This window comes from Taudactylus pleione, unplaced genomic scaffold (genome assembly GCF_031769625.1).
Source record: "Taudactylus pleione unplaced genomic scaffold, aTauple2 ptg000397bl, whole genome shotgun sequence".
NCBI classification, from domain to species: Eukaryota; Metazoa; Chordata; class Amphibia; order Anura; family Myobatrachidae; genus Taudactylus; species Taudactylus pleione.
The window spans coordinates 689,625-709,310 of record NW_028284799.1 but is presented as its reverse complement, the minus strand read 5'-3'; the positions used below and the strand labels follow the sequence as shown (position 1 = coordinate 709,310).

Genomic DNA, 19,686 nt, shown 5'->3' with positions numbered 1-19,686 from the left:
GAAAGACAATGTCTAGCGTTCAGACTTTCAGGTCGCCGAGGTGCGGTGCCCGCACTGAAGGGCGTTCACTGAACGTCATTCAGTGCAGGAGCCCGACCTCCTATCTCTCAACATGCCGAACCTGACGAGCGTAGTCAGGTTGACGGGCATGTTCAGTAGATAGTTGGGGATGGCAAGGACCCAGCGTGCACGCGCATTGCTGGTCCTTGCCGGCTATCCATTACCCGACTTTGTGAACAATGCAACCAAAACCTCCCGGTTTTGGTCGGTTTGTTCACAAAGTCGGGTAATGGATAGGCCCCTTAACTTAGAAACCTAATGCACTTCATAAGATTATGTAAGGGATTGAATATTTTTATACATATGATTTATTGCATATAGTTGAGTAATAGAAATTAGATAATTAAATATAATTGTTCTATTTCCTCTCCTTTTCGGAACATAATTTAATTAAGGTGGAATACACATGGATACACAAATAAAGCACATTTATTGAAAATAATAAATTAAAACACACAACAGGACCTTTGTTTTAATACACATTTTTTATTTTTTTGTTTTTGTGTCAACACAATATATGTATGTTCATGTATAGAAACAATATGTTCCTTTTAATATTTCGCTGTCTGTCAAATATACACATATGAGTTTACATACTGCAGAATAAAAGTTATATTTTAATAATCTAATCTAGTGCTCCACAATCAAAGACAACACTGTCCTGTCCTTTCAATGTGTATAAAGCAAGATTCCAGGAAACAGGAAGTCGCCTGAACAACTTCTCTTCTCCAGTAGCTGCTAGCTTCGGATCGCTGTCATACATACTGTCATATATGGAGTCATACATACTTCCTCCTCGTCGGCTACTGCCTCCCCACCTAGTCACCCTGACTCCCAGTCCTCTGACAGGGAACCTCAAGGGCCAGGTCGTGACAAAAACATTTGTTCAGTATTGCTGGAAAACTTTGGGGTTCTGAGTCAAACTGAGTCCCAGCTCGGATCACTTTGGGATTCTGAGTAGAACAGAGTCCTGACTCGGGCCTTCTCGCCAAGTTCAGAACTCGGATCTCAAAAATGGATCTTGCATGTTTTAGATTGCATGTATGTCCTTTCCTCGTCATTTCAGGTGCCATATCACATGAGAGAGTGTATGGAGGGGGTATGAAGCTGTAGTCCATACTGCAATACTACATACTAGTCACTAGTAGAGATAGTTGTAGGTAGATGGAGTGGGTGGGAAGCAAGTAAAAGACTGTAGACATCTTAGTTACAGCCCTTCTGCTCCACGGGAGGTTTCTGTCCTCCCTGAGCTCGCCTTAAACTGTTTGCCCTTCTGCTCCACGGGAGGTTTCTGTCCTCCCTGAGCTCGCCTTAAACTGTATGTTTGTCAGACTCAAGCAAGCACCTGCAATCCAGTGCAAACAGGCTCTTGTGTATGTTTGTTAGATGTGAACTTGAAGTGAGCTGCATTTACAGTTGCTTTTCATAGATGTGCTATATTCTTTTAAATGTGTTTGTGTGTTTTGTTTTGTTTTTTCCATGTGTTTGTGCCGCTGCTCAGTCACTTAGTTTAGCCAGCCAACACGCTGCAACCTTTGGCCAATATTGATAAAACAATATTGTAAGCTGTACTCAAAATTGACTGGAAATAATTAGAAATAAATGTTATTGATGTTAATAAAACTATAGAAACAATAAATAGGGCATATTACATGGTTTTAGTTGTTTTTCAATTTTCAAGAAATCCAAAAGCAAAACTGAACCTTTAACACTTGAGGGTGATTTTGCCCAAACCAAAACACAACATTGATTTAGTACCAAAATCAAAACACGGCCATCTGCGCACATCTCTAGTAGCAACCTATACGATCCACTGTACGATATTTTTTTTCCGACGTGGATCGGAATGATGTATCGTATGGATTGTGCAGTGTGTACACCCTGTCCATCGTTCGCGATGGTCGTTCATTACATTGTCCCACGTGTTGCTGTTCACAGCATATGGGACGATGCAATGAACAATCCCATGTTGCTACATGTAGCATGAAATTATACAGTGCATTGTCATACACCGGATCCGGAAGTTTGTAAGACGCGTGCGATGTATTGTTACATCACGTTGTTCCATTGCTAGTTACACACATTGTATAGTGTGTAATCAGCGTCATAGTCAGTCACAATCACATAAGGCTGAGGCCTATGTGTATGTGTCAGATGAGCTAGAGGAAGGATTACACCTGCTGCTCTCTCAGTATAGATGCCAGGCCTGCTATCTGCATCTTTTCCTCAGAGACAATTTCTGATACATAATACAATCAAAGAGATTGCTTTACCAATTTATTCAAGAAGTTATGTATCCTAAAGACTGCTTGAATTTTTGACCTGTTAAAATGATGAAATTTACACATTTTACTTTCCTTCTTATCAACGCCCAGAAATATTGCATTTAATAAGTGCAAGATCAGCAAAACTGGTGATGCAATTTCGAAAATTTTAAAAATTTCCCAATTTTTTTAAATTTAAATAACATTTTTCTTTTGATAACAAAGCTACTAATATATTTCACAAATATATGTACACATTTAAAGGGTTTTTAAAAATCACGGTTTTTAAAAAATGTTATGACATATATGACATGCTTAATGACACATCAAGGAACCAGAGTGCAAAATGGTGGACAGTGTAAATGGCCGTGAGGTACATAAATAAGTTTACATAGCATTTAAGATATATTAACTTCTGAGTGACATGGTATGTTTACTCTTACATACACCTTTTTCAATGCTATAAGATATATTTCCATGCTGGATACATTTGGATTTCAGGTTTACTGTTTCTTTAAACTGAAAAGTGTATTTTTCTCTGGGGAGTTTTAAAAGTTAGATCTAGTGCTTCACAGCTGCAAGCCAATCATCACATTGGCAACATGTCTATATTTGAAAGAACAACATTATCTTAAACAGAGTTAGTGTTTTGTGAACCCAAATGCTGCTAGACTTAACCATCAAGTCTGCCCAAATTAATTTAAAGTAGTCTGAAACAGAATGTGGTTTTGTTGGCCAAATTCCCTGAACAACAAGGGCCTAATCATGCAGAAAGTGCACTGCTCTCCTACTGCTATTCATTTGTGCCAAATGTCATGGAAAAAGACATAGGGAATTACAGTAGAAGATGCTCTCCTAATGTAGGCATGGATCATTCTCTTGCAAACTTGCATGCTACATGCAAACATGTAAATGAATACATAAGAAAGTCTTAGAACATTATTTTCAAACCGATTAACCCTTTTGTCAACTTCAGTCTTCTATTTCTGTTAATTAAATTAATAACATCTACAATATAGTTGGGTTGCTGAAATATGTTTCTTTGCTTACCCTGTTCGGCACTGCAGACATGTCATGGCGACTTATAAATAAAGGTTAAAAATAATAATAATTATATGTTTGGAAAAAACATGGAGTGGTGGATAGAAGTTACAAAATTATATTAAGACATGATTATAAATTATTGCTAGCACATAATAGATTTCTAGATCTTAGGAACCAATAATAAATGGCACACAGAACCAGTGTTGGAAGGTATAGAATGTTTGATATTATTCACATAAGAAAATGAGTCATCAATCATTCATGCAGTACTCTAATACTATTAAGAGGATTTATTAACTTCACAAAGTAATAGAAATTAGCAAATATACATAAAAATTTATATCAAGTAATTAGAAAACTGAATTACACTATGTAGGAGCAGCCAGAACAGCAGTAATACTATTGGTCTCTCTGGAAGGTGGAAGTAATTTGTAAGCCCACCTCTTAATGGGGAGATAACATTTTATTACAGTAAATCAAAATTCATGAGCTGAAATGTCCAGGTGTTGCTTATTCTAAGACATTACCAAAGAGGTACAACGGAAGCCATATGTATAATTACTTGTGAGTTGTGATGGAAGCGTCGGTGTAATGTATCACAAATGATGGGGATCCTATAATAAGGCAGTCATCAATGTATACTGATAAAAACCTGGCACTTATATAAGTAAATATATTTAAGGAAAAAGTAGTATAAGTAAAAACACAGTTAAAAGACAAGTGACAGTCATACCTAGACTCATAAGTGTATATAAGAATGTATGGATGTATATATAAAATTAGTGATGGACAGTGTATATAATAAAATTTATATATATATAAAACACAGTACCAACTCTAAACACATTCCCGGTGAATATTTAAATTGTGTGGTAAAAGAAGATTTTGGTACTTACTAGTACTTCAATCTAGATTTACTGTACAAGCAAAAGCTTTCAGAAATAAAAAGTGAATTGAGATCATTTAGAAAAGATAATTTAGACTAACAACTAGCGAGGCATTGTATCTACTAGAGAGAAATTATACCTAATACTGAAAAGAATCTTAATAATCTAGATAATTATGTCACCTACCACAGAAGGATCAGTCCACCTGGGTGATCTCTGCAGACTTGTGAAGTCATGCTGCCGTGTTAGTAGCTTCTCCTCTCCTCCCCAGTGTTGTGGTAGCTCTGAAAGTTGACTACTCTGGGCTCCCTTTAGTATTCTAGCAAAGGCATTGATGTAAAGACCTTCCACTGTATTTGTATTAGTGCCAGCGGAAACAAAGAGAGGAAGAACAATTTAAGCTAGATAGTGCATGAAACAATAAACTATTGTTCTGTTTTAATTATATTTATGTAAACCTTTGCGTGCCAATCACATGATGGTAATGACCATAAATCGCAATCATGCACACGTTGCAGGCAAAGCCTATTTATAAGGTAAACATCATTTGGCTTTCTCATGATTAAAGACTAATGGGATCTAATGTATACTTCAAATTAACATTTCATATTACTGAGCAAATAGGAATTAGTTACCCAGAATTATTTATCAAGTATGCATGGATCATGTGCAATAATTACCTGGCCGCTGTAATAAAAACTAATTCTAAAATGTTAGAAGGTAAAAACAATAGTGACTAAAAAGTATATCACTAATGTTGAATATATGATTAAAAAATGTCTGTGTACTGTATAGATTAACATTTGCATTTATTAATATGTCAGACACATTTTTACTATGGTTACAACACAAAACAATGCACTGTAATTTATAGATGCTGTCACTTACCTTCCAGTCCGTATGCTTGTCTGATTTGGATGCGGAGACCAATATGCTGGCGGTATCTTGCTACTTGATGAATGTTACAAAAATTCAAGGACGGTTGTAACAAAGAAGACTCATCACCTCTTATTCTTTTCTCATACCAGTCATTCATCTGATTTTTCGGTACTGATAAATAAAAAGACAAATGTAAATATAACTGAAGTTGGATATATACAGACTAACAATTAAATCCCCCTGATGGATAAGGATAAAAACTAAGCAAAATGAAATGGTGGTCATATTGTGACTCTCCAATGATCATGCACCGATAAAGGAGATGTAGTTCTATCAGACCTGATAAGAATTAAAATGGAGTATAAGTGAGGTTCTTAGTACATGTTTGGCCAAAAATGTTTGCCTGTCCACCGCGTCAAGGTGAACCCCATAAGATGGGTCCCTAACAACCCTAATACTAGCACATTAAATCAATTTATCCAGGACTTACCTATACTAGTGCCCATTCTAATATGTAGACAGCAATGTAGAAACCTGTGCTGATGAAAAACACCTAAGGGCAGATGGGAGGGGTGCTAATTACCAAGCAGAATGAGTCTCAGCCTTCAAGTGTACAATATATACGCAAATGCAGAGGAAAGGGGGAGGGAGCTTGGATTGCACACCCTAATTTTAAGAATAATAAGAGGTGCCACCATGCTGAGACTTGTAGTACAATGCAAGTCTCAGCATGATAGCATCTCTTATTATGTTTAAGATTAAGGTCGCTAACCAAACAGTGGCCGCTTTACATACTGTATAACGTTGGTCCCAGCCAATTAGTGTCAGCGGCAAACGCAGGATTTCTAGAGGGGGGTTTCCAAATGCTTGATATTAGAGTAAGTGGGCCAGTCCACGAAGAGGGTAGAATTAGCACTTATCCAGCTTTAATATGCTTCATACAAAGTGTATTGTGTGTATTAATTCCAGCATATACAGGACCAGTGATCACAGTAAGCCATTAGATGTGGCAGTAGGACCATCCTGCCAGAGCTGAATGTTTTTATTTTAGATGTGGGCACCATTCCAGAGTATGAGAGCAAGTCCGGGAGCCTGGGAGCAACCTAGTACTGCCCTGGACATATATGTACATATTGGGCTCTATAGCAGTGCATCCCTAACAGTGAATGTTTTCCAGATCTCCAAGTTGATGCACAGGTTATTTATTACTAGCTGATACATGTTAAAAGATCCACAGGTGGTGCTAATTATTTCATTTGTGATAGTGAGAAGAACATGCAGCACTTGTAAAATTATATTAATTACTATTTCTATTGTAGTCGTGGTGTGTGCTGGGGAGTGAGGTTTCCAGGTAGATGGAAACTACCCCCCCTGCGTTTGCCTATGAGTGGCCACTACATGTAAAGCAGCCGCTGATTGGCTAGCAGCCTGTGAGAAATAACAGATGATTTCGATCATCTGTCATTTCGTGAAGTGCAAGTATACAGTGCATCCAGAAAGTATTCACAACGCTTCACTTTTTTCACATTTTGTTATGTTACAGCCTTATTCCAAAATGGAATAAATTCATTTTTGTCCTCAAAATTCTACACACAATACCCCATAATGACAACGTGTAAAAAGTTTTTTTGTGATTTTTGCAAATTTAATAAAAAAAAAACATTAAGAATTCACATGTACATAAGTATTCACGGCCTTTGCCATGAAGCTCAAAATTGAGCTCAGGTGCATCCTGTTTCCACTGATCATCCTTGAGATGTTCCTACAGCTTAATTGGAGTCCACCTGTGGTAAATTCAGTTGATTGGACATGATTTTGAAAGGCATACACCTGTTTATGTAAGGTCCCACACTTGACAGTGCATGTCAGAGTATAAACCAAGCATGAAGTCCAAAGAATTGTCTGTAGACTTCCGAGACAGGATTGTCTCGAGGCACAAATCTGGTGAAGGGTACAGAAAAATATCCGCTGCTTTGATGGTCCCAATGAGCACATTGGCCTCCATCATGCGTAAATGGAAGAAGTTCGGAACCACCAGGACTCTTCCTAGAGTTGGCCGGCGGTCTAAACTGAGCGATCGGGGGAGAAGGGCCCTAGTCACGGAGGTGACCAAGAGCCTGATGGTCACTCTATCAGAGCTACAGCATTCCTCTGTGGAGAGAGGAGAACCTTCCAGAAGGACAACCATCTCTGCAGCAATCCACCAATCAGGCCTGTATATTACAGTGGCCAGACGGAAACCACTCCTTAGCAAAAAGCACATGGCAGCCCACCTGGAGTTTGCCAAAATGCACCTGAAGGACTCTCTGGTCTGATGAGACAAAGATTGAACTCTTTGTCGTGAATGCCAGGCGTTATGTTTGGAGAAAACCAGGCACCGCTCATCACCAGGCCAATACCATCCCTACAGTGAAGCATGGTGGTGACAGCATCATGCTGTGGGGATGTTTTTCAGTGGCAGGAAGTGGGATACTAGTCAGGATAGAGGGAAAGATGAATGCAGCAATGTACAGAGACATCCTGGATGAAAACCTGCTTCAGAGCGCTCTTGACCTCAGACTGGGGTGACGGTTCATCTTTCAGCAGGATAACGACCCTAAGCACACAGCCAAGATATCTAAGGAGTGGCTTCAGGACAACTCTGTGAATGTCCTTGAGTTGCCCAGCCAGAGCCCAGACTTGAATCCAATGGAACATCTCTGGAGAGATTTAAAAATGGCTGTGCACCGACGCTTCCCATCCAACATGATGGAGCTTGAGAGGTGCTGCAAAGAGGAATGGGTGAAACTGCCCAAAGATAGGTGTGCCAAGCTTGTGGCACTGTATGTAACAACATATACTTAGACCTGTTCGGCATGGTTTGCGTAAGTAGTTTTATTATTTTGCCAAGATCGTGGATGCTACGGAGAGAGTATGGGATCTTTTTTCCAGGTACAATCGTGGAATCTACATGGGAGGTAAGTATGTGTGAGTGGGTTAGGTGTATGGAATAAAGTTTTACTAGATACGGTGTGTGTACTGTGGTTTTTTAACTATTTATTTTACAGTGGGGGTATGGGTGCTGGCTGCCTGCTGGCACTTGTAGTTCCAAGTGCCAAAGGGCAGGCATGCCTGCACCTGTAGTTCCACTGTAAAATACAATAGTTTTCTTCTATTTTACACTTTATTACCCCCGTACCCACCTCTCCAGGGGTGCGGGGAAGAGTCCCGGGCTTCATACCAAGACTGTGGTTTTCGGAGAGGGGTGACCCCTTTTTAGGGGGGTCCCCACCACCCCTGAGATCCACGTCTTGGCCTGACTGGCTTGGGGGTGAGAATGCTTTGGCCATGGAGACACGGTAATAGGGTCTCCTGGCCGTGGCATTACACCCCGGTCAATTTGGGTCCGGTGCTGGTTTTAAATATAGGGGGACCTCTACGCAATTTTTTCCCCCCTATATTTAAAACCAGCACTGGCTCTGCAGCCAGGTGCTGGTTCCTAAATTATGGTGGAACCCTACTCGTTTTGTTCCCTGTAATTTTTGGAACCAGGTCTGCCTGACCAGTCCACGGGCTGGTTATGGCTTTTGGGGGGGGGGGGCCCTATGTAATTTTTTTTAAATAAAAACACTATACATTAAGGGCCTGATTCAGGGCCGGACGCTCTTGAAGAGTGCTCGCTCTGAATCAGGGGATTTTTTTTTTTGGGTAGCGACCACCCACAGCTTTTGCGAGCGGCCAGGTGATGGTCGCGGCCATCGCGACCATCGGGGCTTGTGACGAGACCCTTGTGGTATGGTCTCGTCCGTCGCAAGCCCCAGAGAGCTTCCTGCTCTAACAGAGCAGGAAGCTCTCCACTGACATCACTGGTGATGTCAGTGGTGCCTCCCACAAACGGCAGGCGTTCCTTCGGGAACGCCTCTGTTTGTGTAGCCACCCCCCTCCCCACCTACAAAATGGGGCGAGCTGTCAATCAACATCGACAGCCGCCCCTTTTGTAGTGAGTCTCGGAGCGAGAGAATCTCTCTCTCGCTGCAGGGCATGCACATGCGCGCGGACCGCGTCATGCGTGCGCAGTACCCCACCATCGACCCACTTGCGAGCGCTATGTGCTCTCGAGCGGGTCAGAATCAGGCCCTAAGTACACATGCAGAAACATACACAAATCACAATGATCTGTGTATGTTCCTGGCAAACTCGCAGCTCAGGAGTGTTTAAAACTTCAATTTCTCTGCGAGTTTGCTGTAATCTCACCCGAGACTTAAAACTCAATTCTTAGTAAATTTGCAAACAACATCTTTTTCATGAAAAGTGCTTGCGAGTTTGCCTGATGGTGATAAAATTCGAGTTCGCGATCTCACCCGAGTTTTACGAGTGAAATTAAAGAATTCTCTGCCAAACTCACCAGAGTTTGCCTTTAGTAAATTTGCGAGATGAAAAACATGCGTAAACTCACCCGAGGTTGCAATCTCGACCAAACTCGAATCTTAGTAAATTTACCCCCCAGACTACCATATACATACTGATCGGAGGGACCGTAACTGGCTTATATGTGCACAACTGAGAATTGCGGTGGTACATCCTACTTGATCCTACTCCAGTATATTTGGAGGTATATAAGAGTTGAACAATAAACCATATTAGTATTTATACTATTTACTGTATATGCTCACCATAACCATCTTGAAGGGAAATAAGAACTGCTCACATACATTTGTGTGTTACTTGGATGTGTTATGGTAGAATTATATACATAAATGTAAACAACTTATGAAATTTTCGTTTAAATAGAATTTGGATTATCTTTACCATTTAATGGATGGAACTTGGTTAATACACTACCTATAATTTGGTTATCCTCCCATTAAAATATATGAATGTCTTTTAGATATTACATTTGAAGAGGTATATACTAATTGTGCCAACATTGTCACCACAAACACATGGAGTATTACTATTAAAAAGAGAAATAAAAGTTATATTTTATGTATTGCTCACAGACCTGCAGCACCTCACCCTGTTCTCCAGCTCCACTCCTTGGCATCAGCAACAAACACCAAATCCCTTTCTTTTGCCACCTAATGACAGTCTCCCACATTACAGTATCCATTGGCTCTTATTAGAGCCAGGAGTATCACAGACAAAGTAAATCATCTTTTCTTGTCTCAGCTTTAATATTTGCTAATATAAGTACACTTGCACATCTGTAGCAGTCCAATTCATCAGTGTTTCATCACTCATTCAGAAGTGCTTCCCTCTATATCATGTTCAAACTACTCATACAGAAAACAATCAATAGCACGCCCCCTTTGGTGCGAGACCCATAGCGACGGCTTGGCCGTCGCTATTCGGGTCTCGCGCATGCGCACAATGGAGCTCCCTCCGTTGTGCGCATGCACACTAGGGCACCATCAACCCGCTTGCGAGCGCTCAGCGCTCGCGAGCGGGTCTGAATCAGGCCCTTAGTGCACAGATGTGTAGCATATAGCCAACTGGGGAATTACTGTGTGTCATATTATGAATTGGGGGCTTTACTGTGTGTCACATGAATTTGGGGCACAGATGTGTGGCATAATATGTTTATTTCAAAATATTTGTATCTTTAGTGTTTCTTAAAATAAGATTTACTTAGCAAAAAAAACATGACCTAATTGCTGGGAAATTTTCTTAATATAGCACTATAATAAAAAAAAGTTTGGATGACCCTGCTCTATATTGACCAATTACCCACAGGTAATATCCTTAATAATGTAGGTACTCTCTTCCTTCTGCTACAGATGTATCCTAATAAATCTAGCCTGAATATACAATGTGGTGCAAGATGCCTGGCGTGAGACTCTCCTAGCGCCTTAGTCACAATGTGATGTACTGTACTAGGATGCACCAGGAGACTGTGCTTATTCATCTGATATGCAACACTTGTATATATTTGGAGCAAGGAAGCACAACTGAGGCAGAAGCTATAACTGACAATGGGGCTCACTGCCTATTTACCCCAACGTGACCCAATGAGAGACTGAAAACATAGGAGTTGAAAATCGTTTATGCAGAAATAATGTCCTTTTCAAAAATATTCCTGACCTGGATATTGACACACTCTCAAATTACCTGGAAAGTCTCTTTCAACAGCTCCTCCATGATCTGTCTGTAACAAATTTTCAGCTGGACCACAACGCGCTGATAGCTAACCTTTCCTCTGATCAATCTTCCGAGACATAGTGGTGCATTTCCACTATTTAAAACTCATGATTTGTTCAGTCTGCAATACTTGAGCAATTACATATTCAGGACATAACTTCCAGATATACCAAGATGTGGCATCCTCCACTCTGAATCCACCACTGGGAAATTACTATAGATCTCAATAACCATAAATTGGTGCCTCCCTACTTTCACTGGCAATACGTATATATAAAAAAAGAACACAAAATCTCAAAGGTAATCGTGAGGTTAGAGAGCTCAAATCTACTCCAGATATCTCCTTCATAATAATTTGGGACCTGTTTAAATGTTTGAGCTAACAGATTTCCAACTTCTGTCCCTCTCAGATGCCCAGATAGCATCTCTTAATGTGGAAATTTCCACTGAAGAGCAAAAGCAGACAATCAACTCATCAATCAACTGAAAAACGGCGCTGCCTCAGGACTTGACGGCTTCACAGCAGATTTTATAAAAATGGAGATCTAAATAATTTGCCAAACTTTAACAAGTTGGCTTTGATCATAACTACTGTACATTAATACATACAAAAAAATAGATTTTATCCTTAGTCAAGACTGTGGAAAATACAAGAAAAGCCATTAACCTAATCAAGAGATGGCTCACAAATCTGAGCATGGGGGCATTCACAACCACTTGTCCATTTAGCAGTAGACCATCCTTAAATGGTGATTTTCGGTATAGGACACAGGCTGATTTATCAAAGGGCTAAAAGACATTTTGATGGAGAAAACAGGTGTTCTAGTCTGTGAAAATGTTTATTTACTCTTTGTTTGTTTGATTACTCTTTGCCTCTCATATTGATGGTGATAACACTCACAATAACTTGACTGGGGACACCTATTTAACAAGCATAAAGGTGGTAGTGTCAGGTCGCGGCCCAGGATTGGCCGTTACTCACCTTTGCGCTGGCTTACCCTGATCTCCCATGGGGTCAGACGTCAGGTGCAGTGGAGGGTATGCGCTGAGTATTCTACCTAGTGCCATGTGAACTGCCTTGGACTGCGCCGTGCCTGGTTTCTGCGGTTGCCATCATGGACGCAGCCATGACAGTTTGGATCACCTGACGACTCCATACCCAATGGTAGCATGACTGTGGTCAGCTGACGCTGTCCACCAATGATCTGCTACTGCAGGGGATAAAGTCAGACTGCAGATCACAGGAAGTTACCTGAACAATGTTGTCCTTTTCCGGTGTCTACTGAAGATCTTGTTCCAGGTCCTACCTCGTGTTTTCCCTATGCTTACCAGTGCCGACCGTTGTGCAGAAGTGCCTCCACAACACCTCGCCTGTCTGCAGATCATTTGCCACCTCATTGTGCAAAAGTGCATCCTCAACATCTCGCCTGTCTGTGAATCACTTGCCACTTCGTTGTGCAGAAGTGTGTCCACTACACCTTGCCTGTCTGCGGATCATTTGCCACTTCGTTGTGCAGAAGTGCGTCCACTACACCTCGCCTGTCTGCGACTCATTTGCCACTTCGTTGAGCAGAAGTGCGTCCTAGACATCTTACCCAGGATCAGAGCAATTGTCAGTTCTGCTGCCCCTACAGCGTCCAGATTCTGCACCACTGTCACCACAGCGTCCAGCCTCAGTAACGTTGTCACTACAGCATCCAATCCTCAGTGCCATTGAGCTTCCTAGATCCTCCGGTGTATATATTGGAAGCTATACAAGGGTATAGCATCATCCTTGTAGGAAACATCCACTAGGGCCACTGTAGCGAGATTCTCTATTCCCGTGAGTACCAGTCACCTGACCAAAGGACCGTGATCTGCCAGCTAAGTGCAGCTAAACCCGCTTGGAGGGGTCACTGGTGAACACCTCCCGGCTGGTTAGACTCCGCACCTTTGGTCAGGTCTCGCCAATGACTGGTACTCGTGGATGAGGAGACCTTGTGTACAGGCCCCACGTCTCAGACTTCCTCTTTATCCCTGAACCTCAGCTTGCACCCCTCAGGGGATTCCATACAGCCGGTCGTGACAGGTAGTCTCAGTTTTGGTAACACCATTCTCATATTATGAATTAAAAAATAGCAATTTCAGCCCTTATCAAGAATGTCTGGCTAATGTATAAATTGTAACTTATTACAAGTGTTAGTCTTGACTGTCCCAATCTATTCTCCTGCTTTGGGAGTGCATGGACTGAGTAGACTTGAACAGCTCTCCGCAGCTTGGATTTCTAGGTTCCTTCCAGCCATGAGAATCTACTTCCTAGTCTTTTGACTCACCCCTTCCGCATTACCCACACAAACTAACAGCCCAATTCACCCCAACCTCTATTTGTCTTTCTCCTTTCCCCTTTTTACTGTATTTTTTACTCTTTCTTGTTCGATCATGTATTTATTCTATGATTGTTACTGGGTTCACTTCACTTTGTTCAATTTTGTGTACTTCTTTTGTTCATATGTACAAACACTTATTGCCCCCTTTTTCTATTGCGGTTGCTTTCCCTTGTATACAAATCTTAGAACATTTGTTTAATTATCCTTTTTTATAATGAACAGTAGTTCATATTTTTTAGAAAATAATAAAACAAATATGTTTGATTGCTTATAATTTTGCAATCCAATAGCAATGTAGTTATGATATCATAGTTCATACAGACCAGCTACTTAACCACTTCAAACAATAATTTGACATGTGTCTCAGATTTATGACTGTGAAAATTAATATACAGGTAACAGATTATTAGTCTTATAGTAACACAGCTCTCTTAACAGTAGAGTAGTGGCACATGGGAAACACAGAGATTGTAGTTTCATCAAGAAACTGCCCAAAATATCTCTGTAATCTCAATAGAGCTGTGATATTATAAAAATTGTATGTTTCCTGCTGAATTAAATATTAATATATAAGTCATCCAAACATAACTTAGGTGCATGGTGTAAAGTTGATTTGCGTTGTTCTAAGAAGACTGATATTGATTGTTTTTTTCCCTTTAGTAGTCATACTGTTCCTCATTATGTTATTTGTTTAATTGTGAAAGGAGATGAGATAGCTACATAGTGGTAGGAACAAATGGTTATTTCCATACTGCATGCCATTCTGTAGAATATATACCTTGGCTCTGATCTTTCTCCATTAATTGTTCTGCCATGTCATTCACACTCTTGGGAAACAAGACATCCTGTTGAAATGTGGACATAATCGCAAGTTCTGACCTTGTGGGCTTAGCTTCATCTGTGAAGTAGTAGCCGGAAGTATAGCTGGGCATTAGCTGTGAGTGCTGCATGAGGAGAGAGCACATAGAGAGAATGAGAAAAGATTGGCAGATATTGAGCATTTGGCACTCTGCACACTGACATATGTTATGCTGGTTCAGCACCACTAAATCAACATAATGATGCCTGTAATGGTTTGCATTCATGCTAGCACTGTGTACACTTGGAACTATTTTTATAAGGATTTCAGCTGCAGCAGTTTTCAATAAAATACTATCAGAGAAGCATAAATGGACAGTAAGAAAACAATGACATTGCACTACAGTATGAGAAGGTTTGCTGCTTGCCACTGTCTCTCATGCCATCACTGTTATCTCATATTTAACTACAGCTTCTTCACAAGTATTCGCAAATACTCATATTACAATAGATGTCTGTAGAGGGATCACTATAGAGAAGAGAGAAGCAATTGGGCTTTTTATTTTTTTTTAAATCCCCGCACATCTCTGTGACTTTGCTCTCCTCTGCACATCACTGCAATTTTACCCTTGAAACAAAATTTATTAACCAGCGGTTCGGAGGGTTAAGCTGAAGTCTCTAATGATGTCCACTGGTTTTAAAACCCCAGAACCGCATGCAGTTTAAGACAAACCACATGCCACCTATGGAAAACGACTACCACCAGTCCTAGTCCTCTAGACCTTAGTTTGGGCCCCTGCACTGCGGAGTGCCTGGGCTAACTCCCAGCAACACTGGCCCTCTCCTGGTCCCCTGGCAGGTGGGTACCAGGGGAAAATTGTAAATGTGCACCATTTAGTGTAATAAATATTATCTTTGTCTCCTTTAGGACAATAATTAATAATAATGTCCCATTAGTAGATTAATACTTATTTTGTTTAAATAAATCTTTGCAAAATAATAATAATAATAAAAAATAAATTTTCCCTAATAATTTCTGTATATAGTGAAAATAATACTTAGCTTTCATCTCCTTATCCACTGGATTAAAAAAAACAAATATATTTTTAGAAGTGAAACAACCTGCTCACTATGAGCTGCCAAAGCTAATGAATTACACTTTGGCAAGGCCACCTTCTCAGTGAAAAGGCAGCCAATCAGGAACAGTGTCTAATTATTTGCAATGGTACCCACCTACTAGAGCTACCAGTAGGGACCGGCATTCTTAGGTGTAGAAGCCTCCTCTAGGGGACCGGGATTGATGTTAAGTACCACTACCCGACATTGAGGAAGCTATCTTTTTATTTACATGCTGCCAGGCAAGATAATTGTGGCTTCAGCTATCTCGTTTGACATAAACAGATTTTTGGGGGGGTTTTCCACCGCAGTTGATAAAATGACGATCTGTATAACATTTAAATTGCAACGTGTCGGATTTAAAAATGGTTTTTCAGAGGTTTTGCTTTAACAAATACAACGGTATTTAGCCAGCCTAAAACACACCAAAAATCAGTGATTATACAAAATCACCACATGATAAATTTACCCCAAATTGGCTATCTACAGTTTTAGGCAATTTGCAAGCAATTATATTAACAATTATTGTAACAACAGTCATAATTATCATAGGACATACTGTATCTATTAAAAAAGTATGAGAGGCAGCAATAATAGTTTAGTAAGTATACATCAAAGGTTTGTTACCTATATCGACCTCCTATAAAGGCTCATATATATGGAGGATATATAAATGCTCCTAAATGTACTCATCTTCTTACGAATACACCAATGTTGTTAGTATCTCCTTTCTTAGGAGGAAATTAAATAGTTTTTTGCGTGCTCATAATAATGGGCGCCCAACGGACCTATTAAATTTGATTCTGGCAAGTGCGTCCGATGTATTAAAGCAGCCAATAATTTAAATGGCGAAACCAACTTGTTTTTGCCTTTAAAATTATTGCCGCTTTAAAACATTGGGCAGACTTACAGGAATCACACCTATGCCTGCATATAGCAGGTTATTACATTTCCCCCTTAAGGTGGCCACACATCTAAAGATTTTCTGTCCAACCAGCCAACTAGTTGATTGATTGGAATGAAAATCTGGTAAGGTATGAAAGCAAATGACAATCAGCAATTTGCTCCCAAACACCGGAAAATGGACAAAAACTGTTGTTTGAACAAATTGTTTAGATCAAACATTTAACAAACTTGTCTGAACGACCATTTTAATCTGTTTTCTGGCATTGAGGAGCAAACTGCTGATCATCAGTTACTCCCATACGTTACCAGATTTTCATTCCAACCAATCAACTAGTTGGCTGGTTGGACAAATAATCTTTAGATGTGTGGCCAGCTTTAGCCTATTTTTATGGATATTAGTAAACATTTGAAAGGATATTATATAAAAATTTAATTACTTGTACGTGTAATTTGCATGTATGATTATCTACAAAATTTAGGGGACACTGCATGTGTGCCAGTATTATTCCTATTTTATCCCACCTTATTGCTTTTTTTTCTCCGAGGGGCCCATTCATAATTTTAAATATCGGCAGCCGGACAGCTCTACTGTCTTCTATCTTGTAAAACTTTTGCTGCAGCAATTGTAATGTTCTGGCAACTTTACATGGCAACATGTGGTTGATCTGATGCTTAAGAACAAGGAGCTTTATGTGTTTTTTGCAATTAGACTGTCACAGTCTACTGCACTGAACATATGCAGGTCTCCAGTAACTTTGTGCCCATGCTGTTTTCCCAATGCAAATCTTCGGGAAAATGGTGGCAGCTCCATTTTCCCAGTGATTTTTGCAGCGCCGAACTCCAGAGAAGAAAGTATAAAGTATGGATTCACAGTGTGAAGTGTGGGACCGTACGCACCGCACACCCTGCACCCATTATAGATACACCCATGCTTAGGGAGCCATTGTTGATTTGAAGATAAGGTACTGATTGGCACTTGTAGAACATTGATCCATTTTTCTAAATTTTTTAAAGATTTGTTTTTAAGTTAATGAATGTGCCTTAGATGGGTGCCCTGTGTGCCTCCCATATAGTTGATTGTGGCATTTCAGGGGAGCTATATTTTGTGAGATGGTTTAATGTCACTTGATGAGCTATGTAACATGCTCTTGTTTGTATCAGTCGATAGCAGATCAATTTTGCTAGTATTGGATAAAGGAGAAAAGCGAAGGAGATACTTTTATTGTGACTAGGAGGCTTACAAGTAGTTGCCCTTGTTTGGACACTAATAATAATAATGCATCTGTTACATCATATATCTAAATCTCGTTGCCCCCAAGAAAAGTACCTACCGAATAATTACAAGAGCTAAAATTACCTTTTATGCCAGTCAAAAGCAGGTGACATTTGCTTATATAGGATAAATGAGAAGTGGGAGAGGTGAAAGAAAACAGAGGGTGTAATTAATGAAAGGTGATAAATGAAGTTCTACTCTCCTACATTAGAACAATGGGATCAGAGGATAGCGTGTTAAAATAATGTTGAACAAAGTACAGACCTGTCTGCTTTCCAACTAATCAGCTCAATTAAATTAAAGGGGCCAACTGACTTACGGCACGAAAAAAAAGGGTTTGGCCAAAGACAGCACAGTCCTTGTATTGTGCTACGTAAATGGAGGGAAGGCAGGTGTATGTTAGGAGACTTATGGATTTAAAAATTGGATGCTGCAGAGAATCTACACTAATTCCCAAAACTGCTGAATTATCCGCCATATTACTTGTATTAAACGATTTCCACTCAACACATCACTTAACCCGTCTTTCTTCTCCTTAGAGCTCCTTGTTTATTTTCTAACTAATAATAGTTTCTTTCAGAAGAGACCGTAGAAAAAATAATACATTTTACTATAATTACTTGTTATTCATCTTTCAATACCAGTAAGACCATTGGACAAAGAAGGACATCATAAAATAACGTGCTCTGGATCAACAGTCCTAGGGGTATATTTATTAAAGTGCAGGTTTTTAGAAGTGAGTTGTTGTCCATAGCAACCAATCAGATTCTACTTATCATTTATGTAGCACTTTAAAGAAGATAATAGCTAGAATCTGACTGGTTGCTATGAGCAACAACTCCACTTCTAAAAACCCCCATTTTAGTAAATATACCCCCTAGAGAAGGTAAATAGCTAAACTGTTGCTTTCCATCCAATTTCTCCCTAAGTATCTAGCCTCCGCATATGTTCCTGGAATAGACAGTGGCCATAATCATACAGCCTAGCACTAATCAGGAAACCCATTTCCCCATACCATCATATCTTGGGGGTTCATCACAACATGACATACTGTACCCCCATCTGGAACACAGTACTGCGCTTGGTAAGTACGAGGTTTTATGCATAACTACCCACCTAATAAAATGTTTGGCTGCCGTTTTCTTTCTAGATCACAATAGGCCCCCTCTTTATACTAAACAAACAAAAAATGGCGGCTGCTCAATCAGTCTAGCAGCACTAATCAGGTGCATGAAAGGGAGGGGTCATACTAAGTAGAAAAAGGAGGGGGGTTTAACCCCCTATTGTTCCTCAGCACACTGAATAGTACCTGCAACAATATATGAAAACTATATGGTCATAGAAATCAGAGATATTAGTTGCATGCATTTGCAAATACATGGGAAGCTGCTAGGCCACGTCACGGCTTCTCTGTCATTAGCAGTCCCTAACACTAAGGGGTTCACTGTGCCCCAGATGTGAACCCCTTAGTGTTAGGGACTGCTAGTGAGCAAGGGGGTCATCAGACCATAACAAGCCAGCTTTATCAGAGTTAGGCTGTCCATTTTCAGAATCCTAACAAAAACATTTGGTCATGAAAACATGGCAGGTCACATAGGCAACATAGTGTGACAAAACTGTTAAATAAGGTGTACATGTAATGTTGTGTACCACAGTAATAGCTCAGACTCAGAAGTATGGGGAAAAGGAGATATGTGGATATGGCTGATCATGAGTAAAGCATCAATAAACTTAGAAACGTGTAAAGGAACATGTTGAATTTTTTCATCAAGTTCTTTATTGAGGGTTTCAGGCTTTCCGTAGTGTATGAAACATACTTGCCTACTTTTGAAAAAGCATTTCAGGGAGATTGTGAAAGCAACACCTATGAGCGCGGCGGTAAAGTGGGTGTGTATTGCTACATCTAGGAGGTGTGTCATAAAATTGATTTACATCCAAATGTAAATGAGTCCCAAAGCAGTTAGTGAGATCTACTT

General features: G+C 40.0%; 1 protein-coding gene across 4 annotated transcripts in view; it reads right to left on the bottom strand.

Moving 5' to 3' along the window:
- The window catches only part of LOC148506705 (uncharacterized), a 383,360-nt gene that overhangs the window by 91,617 nt on the left and 272,057 nt on the right, over nt 1–19,686 (bottom strand). For all 4 annotated transcript variants that reach the window (XM_088446314.1, XM_088446317.1, XM_088446315.1 and 1 more), the window contains 3 exons: nt 14,396–14,561; nt 5,144–5,305; nt 4,442–4,605 (listed from right to left, as the gene is read on the bottom strand). In XM_088446314.1, coding sequence (XP_088302440.1) covers nt 4,442–4,605; nt 5,144–5,305; nt 14,396–14,561 — 492 coding nt within the window. The remainder of the gene's footprint in view (nt 1–4,441; nt 4,606–5,143; nt 5,306–14,395; nt 14,562–19,686) is intronic.